Genomic DNA, 23147 nt, shown 5'->3' with positions numbered 1-23147 from the left:
AAAATCCCATTGAGAGGAAATGAAAAGGATTCCCTGTATGAAACATGGATGTGTCTCGTTGGAATCTCTTATATAGGTCTTTCTACAACCTGTCAAAGAGATACCATAACATGCTGTATCCAAGAGTCTTGCACCACCACACCTACATTTACCATTATATTGTCCCAACTGACTAAAGTCCATTGATGTTATCTCTCTCTCGTGTGTGTGCATGTGTGCGCGCACGCACGCGCACACACACACACACACACACACACACACACACACACACACACACACACACACACACACACACACACACACACACACACACACACACACACACTATTCAGTTAGAAGGTCTTTAGGTATAGGAGTTGCCAACCCCATTTAAGCCTTATTTATACTTTGTGCACCGACAGATCCACAAGCTCACAACACCACTCACAGATCCACAAGCTCACAACACCACTCACATTGCCCACTTGTGAACTTAGATTGGCAATTTGCGGTGCGTGACACCCGTGCGCAACTAAGTATAACCCAGATCTTAAGCATTTCTCTGCTGCCACTGACAATGCTCCTCAGATATTGTGGCGACACTGAGCATACTGTACACATTAATTATTAACAGTAAAGAGGTGAAGAACAGAAAGACAACCACTTAGCATCTCATCATAATTACAGTACAGATACAGGTTCATGCACACAATGAAAAGCCAGCTTCCCAATATTTTGGTTAGTGTCACAACATTGTTACAATGCTCTGTTGTGTATACAAGTGTTATTTTTTATGTTTTTAACCCACACATGAATGTCAACGGATCTGAATATCTCATGCTCAGAACTAATTTGCACCTTTCAACAAGGTTCACCTCACCCAACAAACATGACATATTTTCACCTGGAAAATAAACATGTGGAGTGACTTTTCAGTTAAAATTATGTCATTGATCAAAAGGGATGTGCGATGAAATATACATTAGCCTCAACATGCCTGCTGCCTTGTCAAAATTCTCTTGGCACGTATACACCGTTCACCTTCGGTTGAATTGTGCTCTCTGTTTGACCATAGTAACAGGTACTTTCCCAAAGTGTGCTTGCGGTGTTTGGCCATGGCCAATGTTTTGAATATCTACCTTCAAAAGACCACTTCTTGCATCTTTTGGAGGTTAGACAATAATGCCCTTTGTGCAAAACCTTGACCCTTTATTGCACCGCACACACACCATCTTCAGTGTTCATTTGACTATGAGAGTGTACAAATGTAAACAAAAGATTCATTTATCCCATTCTGACCTGAGATCAGATTCATACAAGGTTTCCGCCAGACACACACTGGTCTGATTAACCCATTCTGACCTGAGATCAGATTCTAAAAATGTCAGTCGTTCTTCGATTTTTCAAAAAATAGCAGACCTACAAGCTCGTATCGCGCCACTCGGTGGCGCGATATGAGCTTGTAGATCTGCTATTTTTCAATAGCTAAAGCATAACATGATGCTGACACCAAAATGGGTGCCCGGTCAGAATGGGTTATACACTCTCACACAGATCCATTTTGTTATTATTGTACACTCATGGATAAATGAACACTGAAGTTTTAATGTGCACTTAGTCCAATGGGATAATAATAATAATAAAAAAAGAACCATAAAACGTTTTCTGTGATAAGTGATTTGATCTGAGATTTTCATTGGAAATATTAGCAGGAATATAGAAAAAGAAGTCAACATTTTATCAAAGTACAATTGAGATTTAAATTCTTTTTTTCCATCCTTTTGCTCAACAAATATACATTTTCATAATCCTGAACAGGATCTCAGCTAACAAGTAGCAAATACGTTCCAACATTTTAGCATCAAGCCTCAACCAGCAAATGGAAGGTAGCCAATCAGGACAAGATACCAGTAGCCTAGTAAGCCTACTACTTTGCAGTAGTGGGATATCTTTAACTGTCACATGGGCAGGCAGGTTCCCATTGGAGAAATTAGTTTAGACACCAAGAACAATTTGTGGATCCCTTATAAAATAAAAAGTCTCTGTCCACATGCAGCTGTGATGAGGTTGTGTCTCACAGGTACGTACTTCTGGAGAGCCCAGGATCTCAGAGTCCTGGCACTGAGTCAATACAAACAAGACACACCATGGATCCCATTCCCCGTGATCCACAGTACACGTCCCCATTCAAACTCCTTGTCCTGTAGCTCCTAACAGCTTACACGCCTGTGCATACATTCCAGTCAGTTGCCAACGTCATTATGATGTGATGATGTTGATCGTGACAAATGAGATCTTTTAAGTGACAGTAACAGCAACAATAAAATTAATGTCAATAATAATAATAATATTCGCCCCAAAGTTACCTATACACAAAGAGCATGTTTTTTTTCCCTCTATAAGTACAAAGAAATCCACAGAATGATACTATATACAACCTACAATAAATACTGTGTATCATATATCTTACTGTGTGCAGGGTTTTGTTTGTTAAGCTTGATTTATACTTTGTTGCGTGCTGGTGTCACGCACTGAAAATAGCAGATCTACAAGCTCACAATGTGTTAAACTGCAACGTGTAATGAGCTTGTAGATGGTCTATTTTCCGTGAGTGACACCCACACGCAACTAAGTACAACTCAGGCTTAAGCTCCCTTTCTCTCAGTTTATCTCTTTTTGTCGGTTTGTTGTTTTGATCGTTTCACACATCTTCACTCGCATTGAGTCTATCTCAGTATTCACAGGGTGGTTGAGGACAGGGTAGGGGTTGGGGCGACGAGGCCATTTCAGACAAAAAGGGCCTGCGTCTCCTCATGTCTTGATCTCGTCGTCTTCCTCCTCTCCCTCCCCCGTCACTCCATGATGTCGGCGGTTGCGGGGCTTCTTCTGCTCTTTGAGCTCCTTTAGGTCTTTGGCCTTGACACTCCCCAGCAGCGGGTCGCCCAGCTGCCAGTAGTCCTGGCAGTATTGGTTGATCAGGCCCATCTCCGGCTGGCTCAGGATGGTCAGCAGGTCTTTGTACTGGCCCACGCTGGGGGCCCACTGCTGGGTGGCACCGAGCGAGGACGGCACCATCACCCCACCACCGCCTCCTCCTCCGCCCTCCACCAGCACGTTGTTAACGGCCCGACCCGACAGCACCACCAGCTGCAGCTTGACCAACGTGTGCTTGAAGTTCTTCTCCGTGGCCGTGCACTGGTACATGCCTGAGTCGGAAGGCTGCAGCGAACGCAGCAGCAGGCCTTGCTCTGTCTTCAGCAACCGGCCGTCAGAACGCATCTGTGAGAAGGATGGAGAGACCAGAGATGAGGTTCAGAAGCTGACACACCAGTGTTGTGACTATTTGCGCATTCCTTCCCTGTCATAATCACTTTATTTATGACAAGCCCCAAGCCGTATGGTAAAAACAGAGAGACTATCAACTCTGCGTTCCCCTTTTTTCACGTCCCTCTGCATATCCCTATCCAGGACTCTCCATATCCCTATCCAGGACTGTGATTAGGTGACGACAGCTTTTGTGCTCGAAATCAGATGTGCAAGGCACCAACAGAGCCAAGTCAGCCTGGCCTGTGTGAATAGAGAGCATCCAGCAGAGCAGTCAATAAAAGAAAGGCAGCAATAGAACACAGTACCACAATAAAACTTTAACTAGCGCCTGAGGGTTATATTTTGTAAGACGGGGGTTTCAGAATTTCTCCTTTATGTGTCCTTCCCCTGGGGATAAGGATTGGAGGTCTATGGGGAAGCACGCACGCACGCGCACGCACACGCACACGCACACACGCACACACACACACACACACACACACTCACACACACACACACACACACACACACACACACACACAATGCAATCGTGCCTGTGTCAATTTATCATGCTAACATAACCCTGGAAAGAATTATGCTGTACTCATTTTTCAAATGTGACATATTGTGAAAATGTAACCTCATGAAAAGTAGCATTATTTTTCAGATGGAGGACAGACATGGCCCCCACCCCCCAACAAATAAACTCCTAAAGGGACAGTGCCAGATTTCAATTTGGCACTATACAATACAAATGCATCATTTACCATTTCTGATTGAAGAGTTCTGTGACTTTGACTTTTGACACAATACACGATGTGGCTGCTCACCTCTTTCCTGCGGTCACTGTTATCTCTCTGCAGATGCCACTTGATGATGGCATGCGGAGAGCGGGCCTGACATTCCAGGAAGGTACTGCTGCCCTCCACCCCATACTGCACCATCTCCAACGTGTTCTTATTGACTGGAGGGTTATACACAAATATTACCATATTCATATTACCATGGTAGCCACATGCATTACAGTAACACAAGCCTAACAATCTATACATTCTATGCAAATGCGTACATAGTCCAGTACTATGATTAATGCTTTTAACACCACTAGATCCATACTATATGAGACATTTTATCAGTTGTATATACTAGCCCTTACCCGTTGTGAGATATTTGCCCCCCCCCCCCCCTGGTGGTACTGCGCCCTGGTCGCATTTTTTATTCACTAATAAATTAATTATTAATCATTAATGTGTCAAATCGAAAAAAGGGCTCCGTTACGCCCTCCATATTCATATGGTCAATGCCAATGGGAGCGATTGGTGCAGGCAATGAGGAGATAGTGCTTAGTTTCTGACACACACACACACACACACACACAGACATTGTTAGAATTATAGTATGATATATATATATATATATATATATATATATATAACCTTTTTTCGCAGTGTTGGGCAGGAGCTTTACCCCTGCACCACCCAGACGACACTTACACATTATGTTTTAATGTCCACTATAACTGAGGTCTGCCTAAACTCAACCCTGTCCCTCTATAAGGTTAATTTCTGTTCACATTCACTCAAGCACGTTTATGGTTTATGTATTCTTGATTCTTATTTTCTACGGCATGGCTCTGCAGGAGACTAACCGGCTATAAGACTGTGTGTCTGTGTATTCAGAGATAATCTCAGAAACCTCCAGAGCAATCAGTGCCAGTTATCTTCTCTACACTGCCAGGAAACCAATGAAGTACCTCCACTCCACATTATTATCACATATTTGGTTCTACATTGTTTTCAGTGTGGAGGCATACAGTAGGTCATAAACAACTGATGTCACAGGCTGGCATGAGATCCACAAGAGGCCACGTTCCCATGTGGATCTCAAGATCCACATGATTTATTTCTTATATATTTATTTACATTATTTCTTATATACTGTATTAACATTTTAGAAAATACAGATGTCAAAAAGAAAGATTTGTTTAAAATTATTATACAAAGACAGAAAGAATTGTTGGCAATAAAGTATATAGAAAAGCAGGCTTATGGTAAACAACTGTGTTTAATAACAGATAAGCATCAATGTGCACATACAGGGTAAGCACAGAGGAGAAATCCTACCGTTAGAGTTGAAGCCTCGACACTGGCGGATGGGGTTTCCGTACTTAACGTCTTGCCTCCGGCTTCGTCTAAAGGGGTCAGACCAGTATTGCCGAATAAGGAGAGAAAATATTATAAAGCAACTGCAAGCCATTCAAAGCCATTCCACAAAACATGAAGCCATTCAATTATTGTCAAACTCAATAATGCAACTTTCCATCATGTCATTGCAAAATGTGACTTTATCCAAATGAGTGACGACACTAGTTAAAACTGGTATCAAATATTGTTAGGATATGCAGTATAAAAGTATAAAAGGCAATAATAAACTATTGTTAAAAAAAAAAGATTGCCATTTCAGGACCAATAATGCCAGTCAGCGATTCGGTGCAGCAGACTCATTTACCATCAAGGTCAGACAACAACACATGTGTGTTTTCACTAAGTTAGTTGGTTAATTTGGCTCATGCTGATGCCTACCTCTTCTGCGAGGCAGAGTAGCGTGAGCAGGACTTGCCATCCCAGGCACAGTAAGGATCTCTAGCCAGGCAGCAGTCGGCACAGGCCTCGCCATAAACATCACACCGATGAAGAGCCAGATGTGTCACCCCCATCGCAGACGACACATATAACTGTTGCTATTTAAGGGAACAGAGGACAGCGTGTTAAAGGCCAGCGCTAGACAATCTGCGTTCCACAATCTGAACTGTTAAAAACATTAATAAATAACGAGTCAACAAATCCAGACTGGTGTAACAGTGAGGTCATCTTTAAAATGCTCAGGTTGCCATTCTTTCATGACAATGCACCTTCGCTTTTTAACGATCAGCTGTTTTGAATTAATCATTTTGACAGATTGTACAGAAGGAACGTTCTCTCATTTTTTCTGAAGAACGACGTCACATCATGTATTGCAGAGAAACCCAAGTATTTTAACCATGGTGAAAGACGAGACTAAACGCTTAATGTTTTCTCCATATTTCTCCGGTCATTGTCTCTTGCAGGCATTGCAGGACTTCTATGAATTATGGACTGAGGCATTAGTTCCACAGCTGTATACATGTAGCTTGTGACATTTCCAATTTATTTCCCGTTTCATTGATTTCATTCCCTCTGTCTGGCTCTTTATCCCAGTAAAGAGATATAGGGCCCACAAGGCAATCTGTTGCACAGACATGCTTACCCTTTTGGATGAGATCTTCATTGTTGTAATTGGAGTAGGGACCTTGAACAGGAAGATGATTTATTGTGAGCAAAATGTGGTATCTTTACAGTCATTTAATATGCATGGAAATAAAAAAATAAAAAGGTTGAGGATGATCCACTAGCACCAGTGGTGAAAAAAGTACTCACATGTTTTACTTAAGTAAATGTACTAACACTGCAAATTAGATATACTAGAGCGGTGCCCGTGGGGCCACTACAGCGGTGCCTGTTTGGCAATGGCCTACTTGGAACGATGCAAGTTGCAAATGCATGCCCCACCCAGATATTATGCGTTGGAGCCTCTACAGCGGTGCCTGTTTCGCACTGGCCTACATGGAGTCTATGCAGATGTCAGAACAGGCCAGCTCCAGGCCACCTCCATATATGGACTCTGGGCAGGGGCCCTGTCCAGATCCCGGGCAGAGGCCTTTTTGGGGCGGTTCTGGACAACCGTTGGTCCGACCGACTCGACACCGGCCACTGCACCCCCTGCGTTGGTGTGGAACGCGTGTGTCGAATTATAAGTCGGTGGGGCGAACGGTTCTAGAGTTACGTGGATTACACACAGACAGACTTACAGAGACTTGGTGCATTTATAGATAGATTAAGTAAAAGTCTGGAATTTAGGCAAAAGTAGTTTTCAAAGGTGTACTGTACAATGTCAAAAAATATATATTTGAAAATAGCAGATCTACAAGCTTGTAGATCGCTATTTTCAAGACTACTAAGTAACTATTAACTATAACTCACCTTGAACACCTCAACCTCCTCCAGGACCAGCTCCTCTGTCTGGAGGTCGTCTCTGGGCAGAACAATCACCTTCTGAACCGTTCCCTTGTCTGCGGAGCACAGCACAGCCCTGTCAAACACATGCCACCACCTACGCACACCTGCTGCTATCTGAGACACCCCCCAAATCCACCTCTAGGGCCTTCATTCTATTCTCCCAACCTGCTATAGAGTGACAACTAATCCTCATACCCGCAGCTCTTACTGTACTCTTCAGATTAACCTTTGCCCAATTATGCAACACTCTGTCCTACTTGCTTTAGTGTAAAAACTGTCACTCACTACCATAACAATATCCCTCTCGATGAGCCCCGATTTCCTCGTCTTGACCCATGTCTGTTGGAGCACTGGAGGAATACTCCAAGACGTGCTCCAGCCAATGGCATGTTTGATTTCTGTGCCGAGTTAAGAATTCCTGAGCGCAGGATACCTGAGATTTATTATGACTTCTCCGATGTGCCCCGACGCTGAGCTGAATGCCTGTCTCTTACAGCAGCTGAAAGGACAGACATTCCAGCGGCTCCAAGGCACAGTGGGGCAGGCCGCCATTGCACACAAAGACATTAGTCCACCCTCCACCCCCCTTACACCTAACGCACAAAGAACCTCGCTAAAAGGAATCATGTGCCTCATGTTAGGAGTGCGTGCTTAGGGGAGCTGATTCTTAAGATAAAGGTGATGGATACATATATCTGTAACCCCCACCCTCTGCTAATTTCTTCTTTCTTCTTGTTATGTACCATATCCTCCTGCCCTACAAGTACAAAATGCATAGATGATGGAGTAACGGACAAAGTGAACAATTTGATAGGTTAAACATCGTCTTATGCACAAACTTAGGCTTTACTTTACTTATTTTTTTTAAAGGATTGTTCCCTCTATTGTTTAACTTTCAGTATATTTTGTCATTCACCATTCTGACCTCAAACCATGAGTTTATCAGCCTACTGGAGCCACAATGACTATGGCCTAAATCTAAATCTGAATGATAATTATATTTTGCCACAATTATGGCCTAATTATGAGTTTGTTCTGTTTTCTAGAAATGCACTCACCGGTCCCCAAGAAGAGCACCTCATAGTTGCCATCTGCTGCTGTCACCTGGTCCACAGTGATGGTGGTAAACTCATACTCCACATTTGTCCGAACCACAAGGGGGCGCTTGTGCACTGGGTACACAGCGTTGTACATGGTGGGGTGGTTCCTCATGAAGTTAATGACTTCATCTGGGTAGTCCTTTGTTGACTTCATGTTGGGGGTGAATGTACCACCGGGGCACTGCATGGAGGCGAGCAATGAGCATTAATATCACAAGTGTTAACCACAGTGTACTACCAGAGAGCAATGAGCATTATACTATCATAGCTGTTAACCACAACACAACAAGACCGGTGGTTCTCTGCCCTTTCTGGATCAGGCCATTGGCTGCTACGTTAAGTGGTCAGATGTGCATGTTGTTTATTTTACTGATCAATCAATTTATTGTGTTCCAGCTTGGATAAATGGAACAGAGTATACTTTAAGTTCCTATTCATCGGTATCACAATGAAAACTCATCTTTCAAGCTTTAAAATGAATGCCATGATATTAACATATTACATTTACTTATATTAATGTTATACAGTATTATGATTGAAATCTTAAATTTTAAATCTATTAAAATGCCAAATATTTGGGGGGGACCCACTTAAAATACCCTCTCGGACCACCAGTTGGCCCCAGTCCACAGGTAGGGAATAACTACTAGATGTTGTTGCTTATGCAGATGCAGTCAGATGGTTACTTCCCCCTATCTGTCACTGGAGAGATTTATGTCTATTGTGCCAGCTTGCTGTGAGCACCGTGTGTGGGGTCACTGTGAGCATGGTGTGTGTGGGGTCACTGGCGGAGTGACACTCACCGTCCCCGGTCGAGGGTAGGGGATCTTCCCAGTATAGGCCACCCACTGGTAATTAGGACCTTCCTTGTGGGCGAAAGGACCATTGAAGACCATACGTATGTCTGCCATGGAGTACACACAAACCGCTGAGCCCTTGAAGACAGACCTGCAAAGTGGAACAGGAGAAACAGTACGAGAAGTATGTTTTTATTTTTGCATGAAAGTTATGAATTTGTCCCATTATGCACTTATTTATTTTCTTCAATGCCGTCTACAAGACAATTAACAGCTCACTGTCGGGTGGAAACCTTGTATGTCCATAACTGTATCTTTAAAGAAAATGCTTAAAAATGGTTAAATATTTATAAAACACACAGAGACACTTTCACTTTCGAAAATAGCGGAAAAATAGCAGATCTACAAGCTCACGTGTGGCAATGCGCTGTGAGCTTGTAAATCTGCTATTTTTGCTATACTTTTGTGTGACGCTGTTGTACGATGAAGTAGGGCATTCATTTATGGAAGAACATAAAAAGCTGCAATATGTGGTTTCTGTCCGAGTTGCTGGTATTGTGCAGGGAACTGGTTCAGGTACTGACCCAGAGACAGAGAACACTCCATAGATAACAGGATTCTTTGTATCCTGTGTTGGCTGTATGTAAACATCGCCTAGAGAGGAGAGAAGAAAAAAAGAGAACCACATTACTGCACAGACAAACAAAACACGTTCTACAGCACAAACACTGTTCGTTGCTGGCATTTACACAGCGTCCATTCAATCCAACCCTCTCAGAAGCACCTATCACACACTGAACATGGGCATTCACGAGAAAATAACATCTACACTATGGCCTTTTTGTTTTTCTGCACTATGCAGGTCCTTGGCATCTGCATATTTACACCAAGACAATAAAGGTCAAGGAATGATGTGTCAAGCTTTGTATTGCTTATACAGTGTGTGTCTGTGCGTGCGTGCGTGCGTGCGTGCGTGCGTGCGTGCGTGCGTGCGTGTGTGTGTGTGTGTGTGTGTGTGTGTGTGTGTGTGTGTGTGTGTGTGTGTGTGCGTGCGTGCGTGTGTGTGTGCGTGGGGCTTAGCTCTATTATGCTATAGCTCGTGGAGTGGCTAGAAGAAATTGCAAAGCAGTCGAGCAGTAAGAAGAAACACTATTAGATAAAAAGAGAATAGCAATGAGGTGAGCCCCTTCCTTCTAGATTACTCCCCTCTCACTCCCATATCCTGCTGACAGGAAACAGGAGGTTGCTAACCACAGCAATCTACTTTAGAACAGGAAACTGAACCATCGTCTCAGGAAGGACTGACAAGGTGAAGTCCTCACTGACAAGTGACATTTTCTTTTGAGGGCCGCTATGTGGCAGCAAAATCTATGGACTTTTAATATTTGTTTAGAGCCTATAAATTCCCTGTCGCCAGCCATGTCTATGGATTTTAATGTTTGTTTAGGGCAGTTAATGACAACGTAAGACGTCATCTCGGTGATATAAATACATCTGTTCATTTTTTCATTTTTCACGGACATGAGAACATCAACATACCCCCTAAAATCTTGGCGCTCCTCACTTCACACAAGTGTGATTTTTTTAAAGGTGATGGGCACTGGATACGAACACACAGTATTTTATACGATCTTACACACGTGTACAAACAGATGATGATTGCTCATCATAAACAAATGGATTGACATGTTTGAGCCGTGGAGCTATGCAGTTCCGTTGCTCTGAATATGCACATACCGGTATGCCATATGTTAGCTCTGTTCCATAGCCTTCCTGCTTCGATTCTGCGAATTTCTGCCCTGCAGTAAGGCTATGCGACTTACCGGTTTAAATCTCAAATCGAAATCAGACCAGCCTCTCCTCTTTAGTGGAAAATAGGCTTTCTATTGACACAACCCGTGTTTGTATTGGTGAGTAGGTCAAACGTTCGTGAGATTTCCACTAAAGAGGAGAGACTTGTCTGATTTCGATTTGAGATTTAAACCGGTAAGTCGCATAGCCTTACTTGCAGGGCAGAAATTCGCAGAATCGAAGCAGGAAGGCTATGGAACAGAGCTAGCCATATGTATGGTATAACATTGTGCTGCAGTGCAAAGTCTAAACTGGAGACAAGATAACCCAAGATGCCCAAGCTGCTTCCCACTCTGCAGTACTGATTCTCCTAGACCTATCAGCAGCATTTGACACAGTGAACCACCAGCTGCTCCTAGACACCCTAGCGGAGCTAGGCATCGGTGGAACGGCACTAAAGTGGTTCTCCTCCTACCTCACCGACCGGACCTACCAGGTTTCCTGGAAAGGTCTGTTATCATCCCCCCGAACCCTCCAAACTGGGGTCCCACAGGGATCTGTACTTGGTCCCCTCCTTTTCTCACTGTACACTAAATCCCTTGGCACTATCATCTCTGCCCACAATATATCCTATCACTGCTACGCCGATGACACACAACTGTTCCTATCCTTCCCCCCCTCTACCACTCAGGTGGAAGAGCGCATCACTGCATGCCTGGCTGACATCTCACAGTGGATGTCCTCCAACCATCTCAAGCTGAACCCAGACAAGACTGAGCTTCTCTTCTTCCCAGCTAAGTCCTGCCCTATGCGGGAGCTAACTATTTCCGTAGACAACGCCCTGGTAACGTCTGTCCCAACAGCCAGGAATCTTGGTGTTGTCCTGGACAGTCAGCTCTCGTTCAAACCTCACATCACAGCTGTCACTCGATCCTGTAGGTTCACACTCTATAACATACGACGAATTAGACCGTTCCTCACCCAGGAATCAGCCCAGCTCCTAATCCAGACAACAGTCTTATCAAAACTCGACTACTGTAACTCCCTCCTTACTGGCCTACCAGCATGTGCACTTAAGCCTCTCCAGCTGATCCAAAATGCAGCAGCTCGCTTGGTCTTCAACCAGCCAAAATTCTCACATGTCTCCCCCCTGCTCCGCTCCCTCCACTGGCTCCCGGTCGCTGCCCGCACAGAATACAAAACTCTGATGCTGGCATTCAAAGCAACCAAAGGTATGGCTCCCCCATATCTTACAAGTATGATTGAACCCTACAAACCCTCCCGCGCACTCAGATCAGCCAACGCAGGGAAGCTGGAAGTACCCTCACTAAAAACGCCGGGACAACGCTCCACACGTCCCAAACTCTTCTCCCTTCTGGCTCCAAAACTGTGGAATGCACTTCCCATTGCAGTCAGAACTGCAGCATCACTCCCAATCTTCCGCCGTAGCCTGAAAACCCACCTTTTCAGACTCCATCATGGCCCTTAGCACTTACCCTAAACCCTTAGATAGCATTTCTGTTGGATTATATAGCATTTGATACAGACTTATAGCATGTTATGTAGACAGCACTGTAATTGTATTGTATGTAGTCATAGCACGCCATAGTACACATATATAGCATAGTAGTAAAGATGTATAGTTTATATGTATAGTGTATGTATAGTTTCACTATATAAATATTCCACTGTTACTTTCTTAGCTTACGCATGTTTCATGATAAATGCTTTTTATGTGATGTATTCCCATGCTTTGTTCTTGCTTAAATGTAAGTCGCTCTGGATTAAGAGCGTCTGCTAAATGCCTAAATTGTAAATTGTAAATTGTATAACATGATTCAGGACCTGACATGATTCTGTGTCACCTGAGAATTCTCTTTAGGAGATGGAAGGAGGATTGGACCTCCATTGGGTATGTCTTGTGTTTAAGAGGGACAAATAAATCTCTACATTCCTGGTGGAGGGCTGGATTATACAGTACATTGTCAAGCCTTGTCTGAAAGTCCAATGCATTCTCACATGGTCCTTCCTACAGGCCTCTAACCTCTGTGGCCCTGGACACTGCCTGATTTAGATGCTATCATTCTCTTGGTAATTGTGAGGAAAGTCCACCACTGACAAAGAGAAACTGAACCTGTGATAAATGATACAGTAAGTCCCTCTCCTGTTCTGTAACTGACCTAAAAACTATAATCCCAAGAGGCTTATTCACTACCCACAATTGGACAAAGCCTTCCAGCAATGGTAAGCAGAGAAATGAAAATTGAAACGTGTGCTGTGAATGGACCACTGGCTGAAGACACTACTGAAAAGAAAATCTTGGAGGAGATAATTTCAACTTGATTAGGGGCGCCACTGCGCCAGTAACCAAGTTAAGGCACGTACCACATAGGCTTTGGCACCTGACAGCGTATCCTGCCTGGGTTCAATTCCCAAGCCCGGCGCCAATACTCTCTCCCAGTTTCCTGTCTCATTTCACTGTACTATCAATAAAGGTAGAAAAGCCCCAAAATATCTTTAGAGAAAATATATTTCAACTTGATTAGAGCAAAAAGTACTACACCAAATCTAGCTGCTTCACAAAGAAGAATAAGATGAGAAATAATCTGCCAGGCTGCTATGTAGATGGACGGTGATGGTAGTGTCGGGGGTTGGTGCATTTACTGTATATATAGAGCACTGAAGTCTGACATCAATATCGGTAGAGGGCGCAAGTCCACACATTCGTGTACTTTTTATTTGCATTGTAATCCGGGATTTTAGATTGCCTCATATGAGGACTGTGTTTGAAAAATAAACAAATCATCCAGGCCGCTTCACTCATATCTCATATGGATATGAAGAATCAACCGACTGAGAGAAAACAATATTGTTACTGCTACTGAATTAGTTACATTTTTGCTAGAAGCAGACTGTATCATATATGAGTGACTGACTGTTGCAAACGATAGAGAGACACCTCCCTGACAATAACGTGGAGACAGCTTGTTTATTTTTGGACCACAATGCTTATAGTAGACGATATTAAGATCACCCCATGTTATTCTCCATAGAGAAATTACTTCCGTGAACCAGGGGAATCGAGGGGATGAGCGAGTGATGCCAGGACTTCGGCGCTCTCCAAAGCGCTTTACAACCATCACCCAGTCCCATTCACAATCACTGACTGCAGAGGAAACCATGCAAAGCACCAACCTGTTCCATGGCTCATTTGGACACTTTCACAAACAGCAAGGAGGAGCTAGGGATTAAACTAGGCTCTCTTGAGCCACTTCCATTCGCATCATATTTGCTTTCAAACCAAGTCATAGTGAGTTTAGGGTTTCACAGAAACTACCCTTACACCTCACACACTGCTCTCTGTCAGTCAGTCAGTCACGCACTTTTCTTGAGGGACCGGCCGTTTGGCGTGAGCTCATTCCTGGAAAAACAGGTAGAGCTGAACATAATGTGGGAACACGCCACGGTCCTTAAGTGTGCTCTCCACAGCTGCTCCTGTTCCCCCAAAGGTCGAACGCATGGCACATTCACACACATATTGTGTACGTACAATAAAACAACACACTGCCACCTTCCTGTGGCCCACTACAGCTGCTATGTCCAGAGGAGTGGAACGGTCATGGAGCAAAAGAAAAACAATGAACAAAACACAAGATGGGTTGTTATGGGTGTCGCACAACAGATGAGTCCCTTCATGACACACAGCTGTTGCGCTGCAGAAGTGACTGAATCATTCACACTCGCAACGGCGCTGTCTGCACACACACACACGCACTCACGCACTCACGCACACACGCACACACACACACACACACACACATGGAACGTGTATAGCAGCCTGTTGCGAAAAACAGATCCAAGGCTTTTGTGATGAAAGCAAAAACAAGAAACAACAAAAACATTATCTGCAATCAAATAAATCTATCCTGACAGGCTCCTGGGGGTCTTTGCTTTGGGGGTCGTTGCATTAGTCCGGTGTTATGGCTAACAACAGATCCATCCGAAGCTAATGTGAGTAGCCTTTCGACTAGATCGGATCAAAACATTTATACAACTGAATTAACGTAACTTACATGAATTGGCACTTGCCGAGACTAATCGGCGGGGATTGTGTTAATAAGAGCTAGAAAACACTTCAGGCTCCAGAAATTATGCTTCCTACAGAACGTCTGCATGTTAATAAAACCTGGCCCTTCACATTTCCCATGTTCAGTTTTGTCCACATAAAAAATATTAATTTAGGATCTCTGCCTTTTTCCCTATCAGTTTTTTCATCCATCCATTCGCTATCAACTTGCTATTCTCTCTTGTGTTGTTTCTGTATGCCTTTTTTCTCTCCTTGTCATTTTCATTGTTCTACAATCTGACAGAAAATAATGATGCCGGAATATTGACCAGGCGTGTCTGATCACGTCTTAAAGTAAGACCAACCGCTATACTTCCACTTGCTTATCTTGGCTCCTTCTCTTTCCAAACAAAATAGGTGGACACATGAGCCTGGAAGGGGGGCCCCTCATATTATGCGTTTAGATTCATTGTAGGTCAGTGTGTGAGTAGAAGTTGTCAGGTAGAGCCAAAACTTTTACACCTTCCAACTGTAAAAACTCCCTCGATCCCAGGCATGCCCGGCCATAATAACTTCCCACAGAATACTGCCACTCCAGGATTACAGCTGGTCTGGATGTTTCATCAAACTTCCAAGTAATGATGCTGATGTTTTTTTACTTACACACTTGCATACTCTCATGCAAAAAAAAGCAGTAGGGGAGGGGGGGGGTGGGGCTGCTTTTTCTCTCTTCACTGGAGCATGGCTGGCAGCACTCTCCCAATGAGTCTTGGCTCGACATGAACTTCTACAGTGTGCTGTAAAGTGTCTGCAGAGATTCTTCACCACATGCCACAGTATGTGTGCAGGCCTAAAGGACGTGCATTCACCGTCGTTAATGACTCAGTTGCCCTTGCAATGTCCTAAAAATCCCTATTTTCCTGTTAAAAGTCTCAAGTGAGGGAGTTTCTCAAAGCTCTCAAACTCATACTCTATTTATTGACATTCTCGGGTGGACTTGACAGGGATGTCCACTGTGCCAACCGACATACCTGTCTCTGAGTTTTGTCCGTGTTCCACTATGGGTGTGTCTGTCCTTGTTTATTAGGCCTCAAGCAGCCTGATGCAAGACACATTTACAGCTTTATATTAAAGCAATATCCTGAATGGTGTGCATTGCACTGACCGCTGCCAACTCTCTGGTGTGCATGATGGTGTGCCTGTGTCAACAATGACCTGACCAATAAAGACTCATTTGGAACGCTGAAGTGAGCACATTCTCACTTTGGAAACCCCTTCACGTCATTTAAGCGAATGGCTTCTCTTTGCGATGCCAGGGAGTGGGTGATTAATTCACACCGAAGATAAATTAATCATTCGTTACTTTGACTGTCGCATGTGATGTGTATATGTGCATGTTTACTGAAAAAACTAAATCGACATAAAATGTGAACAGTGAACAGCAAGTATAGTATCCATTCACAGATCAGCGTTTTAATGCTATAGTTCAACTTATAAAGAGTGAGAAAGAGAAGGAGCTTTCCCTAGCAATGATGCACAGCTAACTCTGGAGTGTTCATTTAACACTGAAAGTGTTACTTTTAAGAGTTAAATTAACACTCTAGATTTCGCTGTGTAATAGACTTGACATTCCTGCTCGGTGATCTGATCTACTTGCCATGAGGCCTGCCATTTACACCCTGTGAGAGAGTGTGTGTGTGTGTGTGTGTGTGTGTGTGTGTGTGTGTGTGTGTGTGTGTGTGTGTGTGTGTGTGTGTGTGTGTGTGTGTGTGTGCGTGCGTGCGTGTGTGTGTGTGATTCCTATAATTAGTGTGCTGCATGGGCCATAGGTGGGATGTGGAAAGGTGGGGATGGCAGGTTGCCCATCAAAGATGTGATTGCACGAGACAGGAACTGAAAAAAGGTCATGTCATCTTCCGTCAGTTTCCGTGTTTGACACCGGACCAATTAAACACTCCACCTCCTCCTTGCTTCATTGAGAATAGACAGTGGAGAATTAAAGTGGTGGACTCACGGAGCTCATCGAAGTGGGTCTCCATGCCGTCTACCCCTGGCACCGAACAGATGAGCCTGGCTTTGAGGAACGTACTCCACTTGTTGACCAGACAGCAGTGGCCTCCGTCGTCATTCTGTGGATCGGCGGGGGGTGGTTGGAGAAGAGGGGGGGGGGGGGGGGGGGGGGGGAGTTAAAACAGCCTCCGTCATACACTCGCCACTCACTCCAATCCTCCTCCCTCCATGCTCCATCCTCCCACCAAAAACAAACACAGGTGGAGCCACCCACACTGTACATGCTGGAACCCAGTTTGCAGAGCCAGGGATAGTGTGAAGAGGGGAGGGTGGGGGTGGCAGGGGTGGGTGAGACGGTAAACACTGTCTCCTCCTATTTAGACTCTCCCATCTGTGGTGGAGTGGGGCCAGATTCCAGCCCAGTAAGGATGAGCTGAGACCAGTATACAATTTAGATGATTTAGTCCCCCTCCATTTTCCCTTAAGAATGCCTCCCTTTGATGGAGGAAAACACATTATCGGGACATATGTCTGGGTAATAGTTTTGAATAAATATATAATTCTAATGCCCTAAAGGGAGATTGGAGGCATGTACAGTATGCATACATATTTCAAATATTTCCATCCTCTCATTCACTTTCCTGACGTGTCCCCGTTTGGGATTTGGAAAATGTTTTCCTAATTTTGAGTGCAATAATTGTAGTTTACGGTGTGGTATATTTTTGGTGTGTGTGTGTGTGTGTGTGCGCGTGTGTGTCAGGCCAGCGAGGTGAACGGCGGTGAGAGCGTCCAGATGTGCGGGGAAGTGAGAATGACAGGGCCGGGTCTCTGGAGGCCGTGGCAGGGTCCACTGAGAGGGGGATGAGTGTTTGTGCGCGGGGTCAGCGCCTAACCCGCTGAAAATATAAACACGCCGCTGAACAGCTGAGGGACACGTACACTACATTCTCTCACTCACAGACCCATGCACAGAGACGCAATAACGCAAATACATGCACGCACACAGATGCATATATACATACATATACATGAACCATGCATGCTTGCACATGCATGCATGCAGGCACACACACGTACGCACAAGGGAACACACGCAAGGACAGACACACAAAAGTGACTATGTAAACACCGTGTTCTCAGTGTGAGAAGACTCAGCTGGGAAAGATACACCATAAGCTCTGGGTTTACTCTTCGCAGACAAACACATTCCCCGCTATTTGTTGTTGTTGTTCAGCTCAGTCTGTGTTTATATAATGAAAAAAGGGCAAGAAGACGTTTGTCTTCTTGCCTTCTTGTCTTCTCGTTTAACTGAGAGCGACTCTGCTGGATATTTAGTTTAAAGGCCCTGCCTTTATGCCAGTATATTACCGCCTCTGAGTTTTAGGACTATCATGGGGAAGGAGACAGAGGAGCATAGGGTCACAGGTCAAAGGGCCATCTCACAGACAGAGGGACACATTGTGCACACGAAGGTTAAAGACACATGTGGATTCCAGCACATTGGTGTTAGAGTTACTAGTTCAGCACACAGAACCACTCAAACAAAGACTTTAATTTACCTATGGCCTATTTTTCCACATCGGTCTTGCATGTAAGTGACATACAGTACAGCAGTGCCCCTCGGAAACACACGCAACATTCTGATTGGATACTCACCAGGCAGATGCGTCCTATACGAGACTGCGTCACAGGACTCTGGCCCATCTCTGACGACTTCTCTCGGAAGAAGAAGTACAGCTTGTCGTCATTTCTCTCCGCACTGTCAGGGATGAGGTGTGCGTGTATAAAAGAGGGATCTGGGGTGAGGGAAAGGAACAAAGATTAGGTGGTGAAAAGGATATGGGTCTGTAATATTTGTCTGAGGTCATTTTATAAACTGTCTTCATTTCCTGTTTATTGGGGCCATTACTTAAGGATTTCTAAACATATACAATCTGCAATAAATGTACTGTATACATTAGCAGGCGTCTAACCATAGGGTTTAAGTTCCATCTCTGCCCTTCAGCAAACAATGAATGGCTAACAAGCTCCAAGAGTCGCCATTCTGTGGCTGACCCTGGCTGGATCTTCACATGTGTGATGCAAATATAAGATGATTTCCCTTTGATGATAAACATGGTATCTAAATGAGATACAAAACATTATATTAACTGTTATGTTTCAGCTATACTACATGTACAACAGAGTTTAGCTCCTAATCATATTTTGGATATGTCTTAAAAGAATGCTGTCTAAATTGGACTGTATTGGTCATTTAGATTCAGAAATTTACCATTCAACCATCTGGAGTTGTACTGGTCTGTTCGCATGGCAGTCTGTTTCCCCAGAGTACGAAAAATGGCAGAGTCTGTTCCCATGAAGTCAATGTAGACCCCAGCGTAGAGTTCACCATCTAAGTGAGAGAGATAGATCAGGAGAATTCTTGGACTTTATTCCAACCGCAACCGCACCCTTGGCACAAAAGACCAGGGGTCTTCTTTCAAGAAGAACCCCTTCTGGCAGCGTTCTAGAAGCTAATATTGCAGACCTTTCAATTCCAGCACTCATCAATCATCAACATGTGTTTTAGACACAAGTCTGTGGAATACATTCAGTGACTAGACATCCTGTTGTAGGAAATATATAAAGCAAAATATCTAATATAAAATTAATTCATTATTTTTATTATTTTACAATGTAGCACACTTAAAAATGTACAGTGTAGCACACATGCACACCCACCCACACATAAACATGCACACTACACACATAGATTCACATGCACAGCCTTGTTAAGCAGTAGGTAGCCTGGCTGTCTGCCCTCCAGTTGCTGTAAAGCCCTCGTCTGTGAGCAGGTGTCACAGCATGTGGATTGTCAGCCAGGGGAGAGACAACTCCATGGGGGGTTCAGGAGACAGTAGGAGTTTGGACAGGGGGGATACGACCACAATTACGTAGATGCATACAATCCTGTTTGGTCAAGGCTTAACCCATGAATGATGTTCTTAGATGTGACAATATGGAGATTTGTATGTGGGTTAGGGTTAGTATGGATGTGTAGTATCTGTGTGGTCTTTCAGTGTTGAAACAAGATACCCTCATTCACAGTTTGGAAAATGAGAGATTAAATCTTTTTTTTTTTTTAAGGTAAAAAAAAACTAAATGTAATCATTCTCAAAATGTTGGAAAATAAGAAATAGCTGATATACAAGCTCAAATTGTGCTGTGAGCTTGTACAGTAGATATGTTATTTTAGCACAGCAGTCCATGTTATCTCTGTCACTGCGGCCGAGGACTCTTGATCTCTATTAGTGCTATCAACAGTGTCCAATCGGTGATGCCCACGAGTGGATGAGAGGGACAGATTCCTCTTGGATGTGAGGATGGGCTCCATACAGGTCAGTTGGCACTGTGCTAATGTGGGAAAGTAGTGCTGGTGATTTACACCCACCATCTGACCCCACAGGAAGAGGATCACATTTCACTGGCGGCAACTGTGTCTGACTAACTGACCTTGAGGATAGTTGATGAGAGTCGACTGTATCAGCACCCAACTTGTTGCCTATTTATGGCATCTTTATTTTGAATGCAGTAGACTGATACTGTGCAGATATGGCAATACAGTCAAGAATTATTATTTTCTTATGATGATAACAAAGGGTGGAGAGTTGTTTGGTATGTTCTGGACGTCACAGGAGCTAAACTTATGAAATGTGATCCCACTAGTCTATGACCACCTTCATTTTAACCCTAACAAGGAAAGATCCCGCATGATTTTATGACCAGGCTGCAAAGAACATTCCACTGCAATCTATCCCGTGGGAAATAGGCACAGAATGGGATAGACAGTTTGGTCTCTCTGGCAATAACATTTTTTTTGTTTTAAGTGTGCCAAAAATATGGCTATTAATTTGTGGTTAGGGGAGGTGGCCATATTAAGAAACAGCAGATACAAGACAATGAATCCACAAGGGATCATGCTGCAGGGTCCATTGGTGCTTAAAGTTGCTATGATGAGGAAGCAGGCTGGACCTCACCACACTCTCTACACTGCTCCCTGGCCCCACTTAAGTCATGTGACCAGACCCAAATGATACTCACTGATCAAAGCTGACACGCTGTTGAGCTTCGGGTCATAAGAGCACTTTCCCTTCCCAGAATCCACTTTGCCCGGTTCCAAGTGGAAGATGTATTCCTGAAAATGGAAAGAATCATATAAGAAACGGCAATAAATCCAGAGCTCCTCGTCTTGTCATCGCGATTCCCCCAGCGTAGGGAGAATGAGGCAGCGCGCACGCGTGCCCTGCCTCCTGTGGGACCTATAAGGCCTGATGGAGGATGAAGTATTAGAATAATGAGCGTGCCTTCACACAGAAAAATACATGCAGGGGAACCGGAGGATCTGTAATCCCTGTACATGCCACTCCGATGCAGAAAACAATGTGTCAAGGGTAGGGGGCAGGGGCGGCTGCTCGTCTTTGCATAACAAGCTGCATGCCAAATATCTCTCAGACTCGTGGTGCCTATGGCTGTGAAAACGCACTGATGACACCTGTAATCCAGGGCAGTGAAAACAAGCCTCGGATGGAGGCTGGCTGGGGATGACTGATGCTCCCTGCTCGTGGCAAAATCTGCATGCATTCACTGGAAGGTGACAGGCAGGTTCATTGAGGATATGGATAAGTGCGAACAATCATTGACATGTGTTGACTTGTCCAGTAGTATCATTGCGCAGATCAGTGAGTATCCAATCCCACTCATCTCACTCTCATTGGGTTTTGGGGTTAAAAAGTGTGAGAGAGAGGGAGAGAGACCCTATCCTCATCTGTCAACACCCACAGAAGAGAGAGAGGGAGGCCTTCTGCCAAACAATTCCCCATCAGATTGTCATGGCATGCACCCTTGTATGAATCTCCTCTCACGTTTGATTAAAATCACTGCTCTATAATATGAAAGTGTTGGCAGCTGGCTCCTAGCCATGCCAAATGTTGACATGTATCAACATTCCAAAGGTCATAAACAATCAGATACCTCAAGGGGGTAAGACCTTCTTCTGAACTTGTTTTAAACTCCCCTCACTTCCTTTAAGATGTAATCTTTGATTAGTGATGCTGATGCATGATTGACTATATTCCTTATCAGATTGACACAATTGTCCATTAATATCTCTGCATATGTTTTATGAAGGGGTTGCAGAACTCAAACACTGATTGCGTGACTCTGTATCTGTGGCTGCTCTTCTACTCGGCTGCAAATGGGAGATGTTTGCTTTGAGCCAACAGGGCCTGCTGTGGGAGTTGGAGATGCAGTCTAGCCCTGCCACCCGTGTGTGGGAGAGCCCGGACCACATTCCTATACAGGGTGGAGCGGGCGGAGGGGTACGGGAGTGCAGGGTGCAACACATACTGTACTGCTGTCTTGATTCTGCACTGTATATGACATTCAGGATATGATTGTGGGAAGTGTGGGAAAAACGTAGCAGATTTTCAACCTAAATCCCAACCCTATGTCTTCTCTGCGTAATATGTCTATGCAAAAAGTTGACACCACGAAACAATGACGCCAATTGTGTCATTTCACATCATCGGGTGTAGATTCCGTACGCTATATTATTGATCTCCAACGAACAAATCAGCAAAGTATTTCTTTAAGGTGAGATTCCAAAAAGCTCTAAAGACTTCTAGCTTAGAATGCATTTTATACCTTAAGGAATTTTATACCTTAAGTGAAATCTTAAAGGGGTTGGTGCTACCAATCACAGGTGTGACACTTGTCAATGGCTCAGTTGATTACTAACTTTCCATGCAATGCCGAGTAAGTGACAACAATTGTGAAGCACAAAACCAAGCAGGCTTACACAAAAAGAACATAAGAGACAATGAGAGATGAAAGTGAAGAGGAAAGAAAAGGACCTGAACTAAAGGTGATGCAAGCTGACATGAATTATCACAACGACTGTCCAGGACGGACGCATGCTTGGTTGTCACCACAGGAACCCTAGGGTCCCTATTCTGGGGCAAACATT

The 23147-nt window shown here is 44.1% G+C and overlaps 1 protein-coding gene across 4 annotated transcripts in view; it reads right to left on the bottom strand.

The window, feature by feature from the left end:
* Positions 1 to 1521: 1521 nt before the first annotated feature.
* The window catches only part of sema3fb (sema domain, immunoglobulin domain (Ig), short basic domain, secreted, (semaphorin) 3Fb), a 70494-nt gene continuing 48868 nt past the window's right edge, over positions 1522 to 23147 (bottom strand). For 2 of the 4 annotated variants that reach the window (XM_083770744.1, XM_083770746.1), the window contains 13 exons: positions 21224 to 21317; positions 19416 to 19535; positions 18800 to 18939; positions 17148 to 17262; positions 9861 to 9930; positions 9283 to 9427; positions 8438 to 8660; positions 7344 to 7432; positions 6571 to 6612; positions 5868 to 6025; positions 5409 to 5476; positions 4116 to 4249; positions 1522 to 3258 (listed from right to left, as the gene is read on the bottom strand). In XM_083770744.1, the coding sequence (XP_083626870.1) occupies positions 2791 to 3258; positions 4116 to 4249; positions 5409 to 5476; positions 5868 to 6025; positions 6571 to 6612; positions 7344 to 7432; positions 8438 to 8660; positions 9283 to 9427; positions 9861 to 9930; positions 17148 to 17262; positions 18800 to 18939; positions 19416 to 19535; positions 21224 to 21317 (1866 nt within the window). In that variant the 3' untranslated portion in view covers positions 1522 to 2790. Of the gene's footprint in view, positions 3259 to 4115; positions 4250 to 5408; positions 5493 to 5867; positions 6026 to 6570; positions 6613 to 7343; positions 7433 to 8437; positions 8661 to 9282; positions 9428 to 9860; positions 9931 to 17147; positions 17263 to 18799; positions 18940 to 19415; positions 19536 to 21223; positions 21318 to 23147 lie in introns of all 4 variants that reach the window. The other 2 variants (XM_083770743.1, XM_083770745.1) reach the window with 1 other exon arrangement.

Source organism: Protomyctophum parallelum (assembly GCF_964188405.1).
Source record: "Protomyctophum parallelum genome assembly, chromosome: 8".
Taxonomy (NCBI): Eukaryota; Metazoa; Chordata; class Actinopteri; order Myctophiformes; family Myctophidae; genus Protomyctophum; species Protomyctophum parallelum.
The sequence above is the reverse complement of the archived record's forward strand: the minus strand, read 5'-3'. Positions and strand labels throughout refer to the sequence as shown.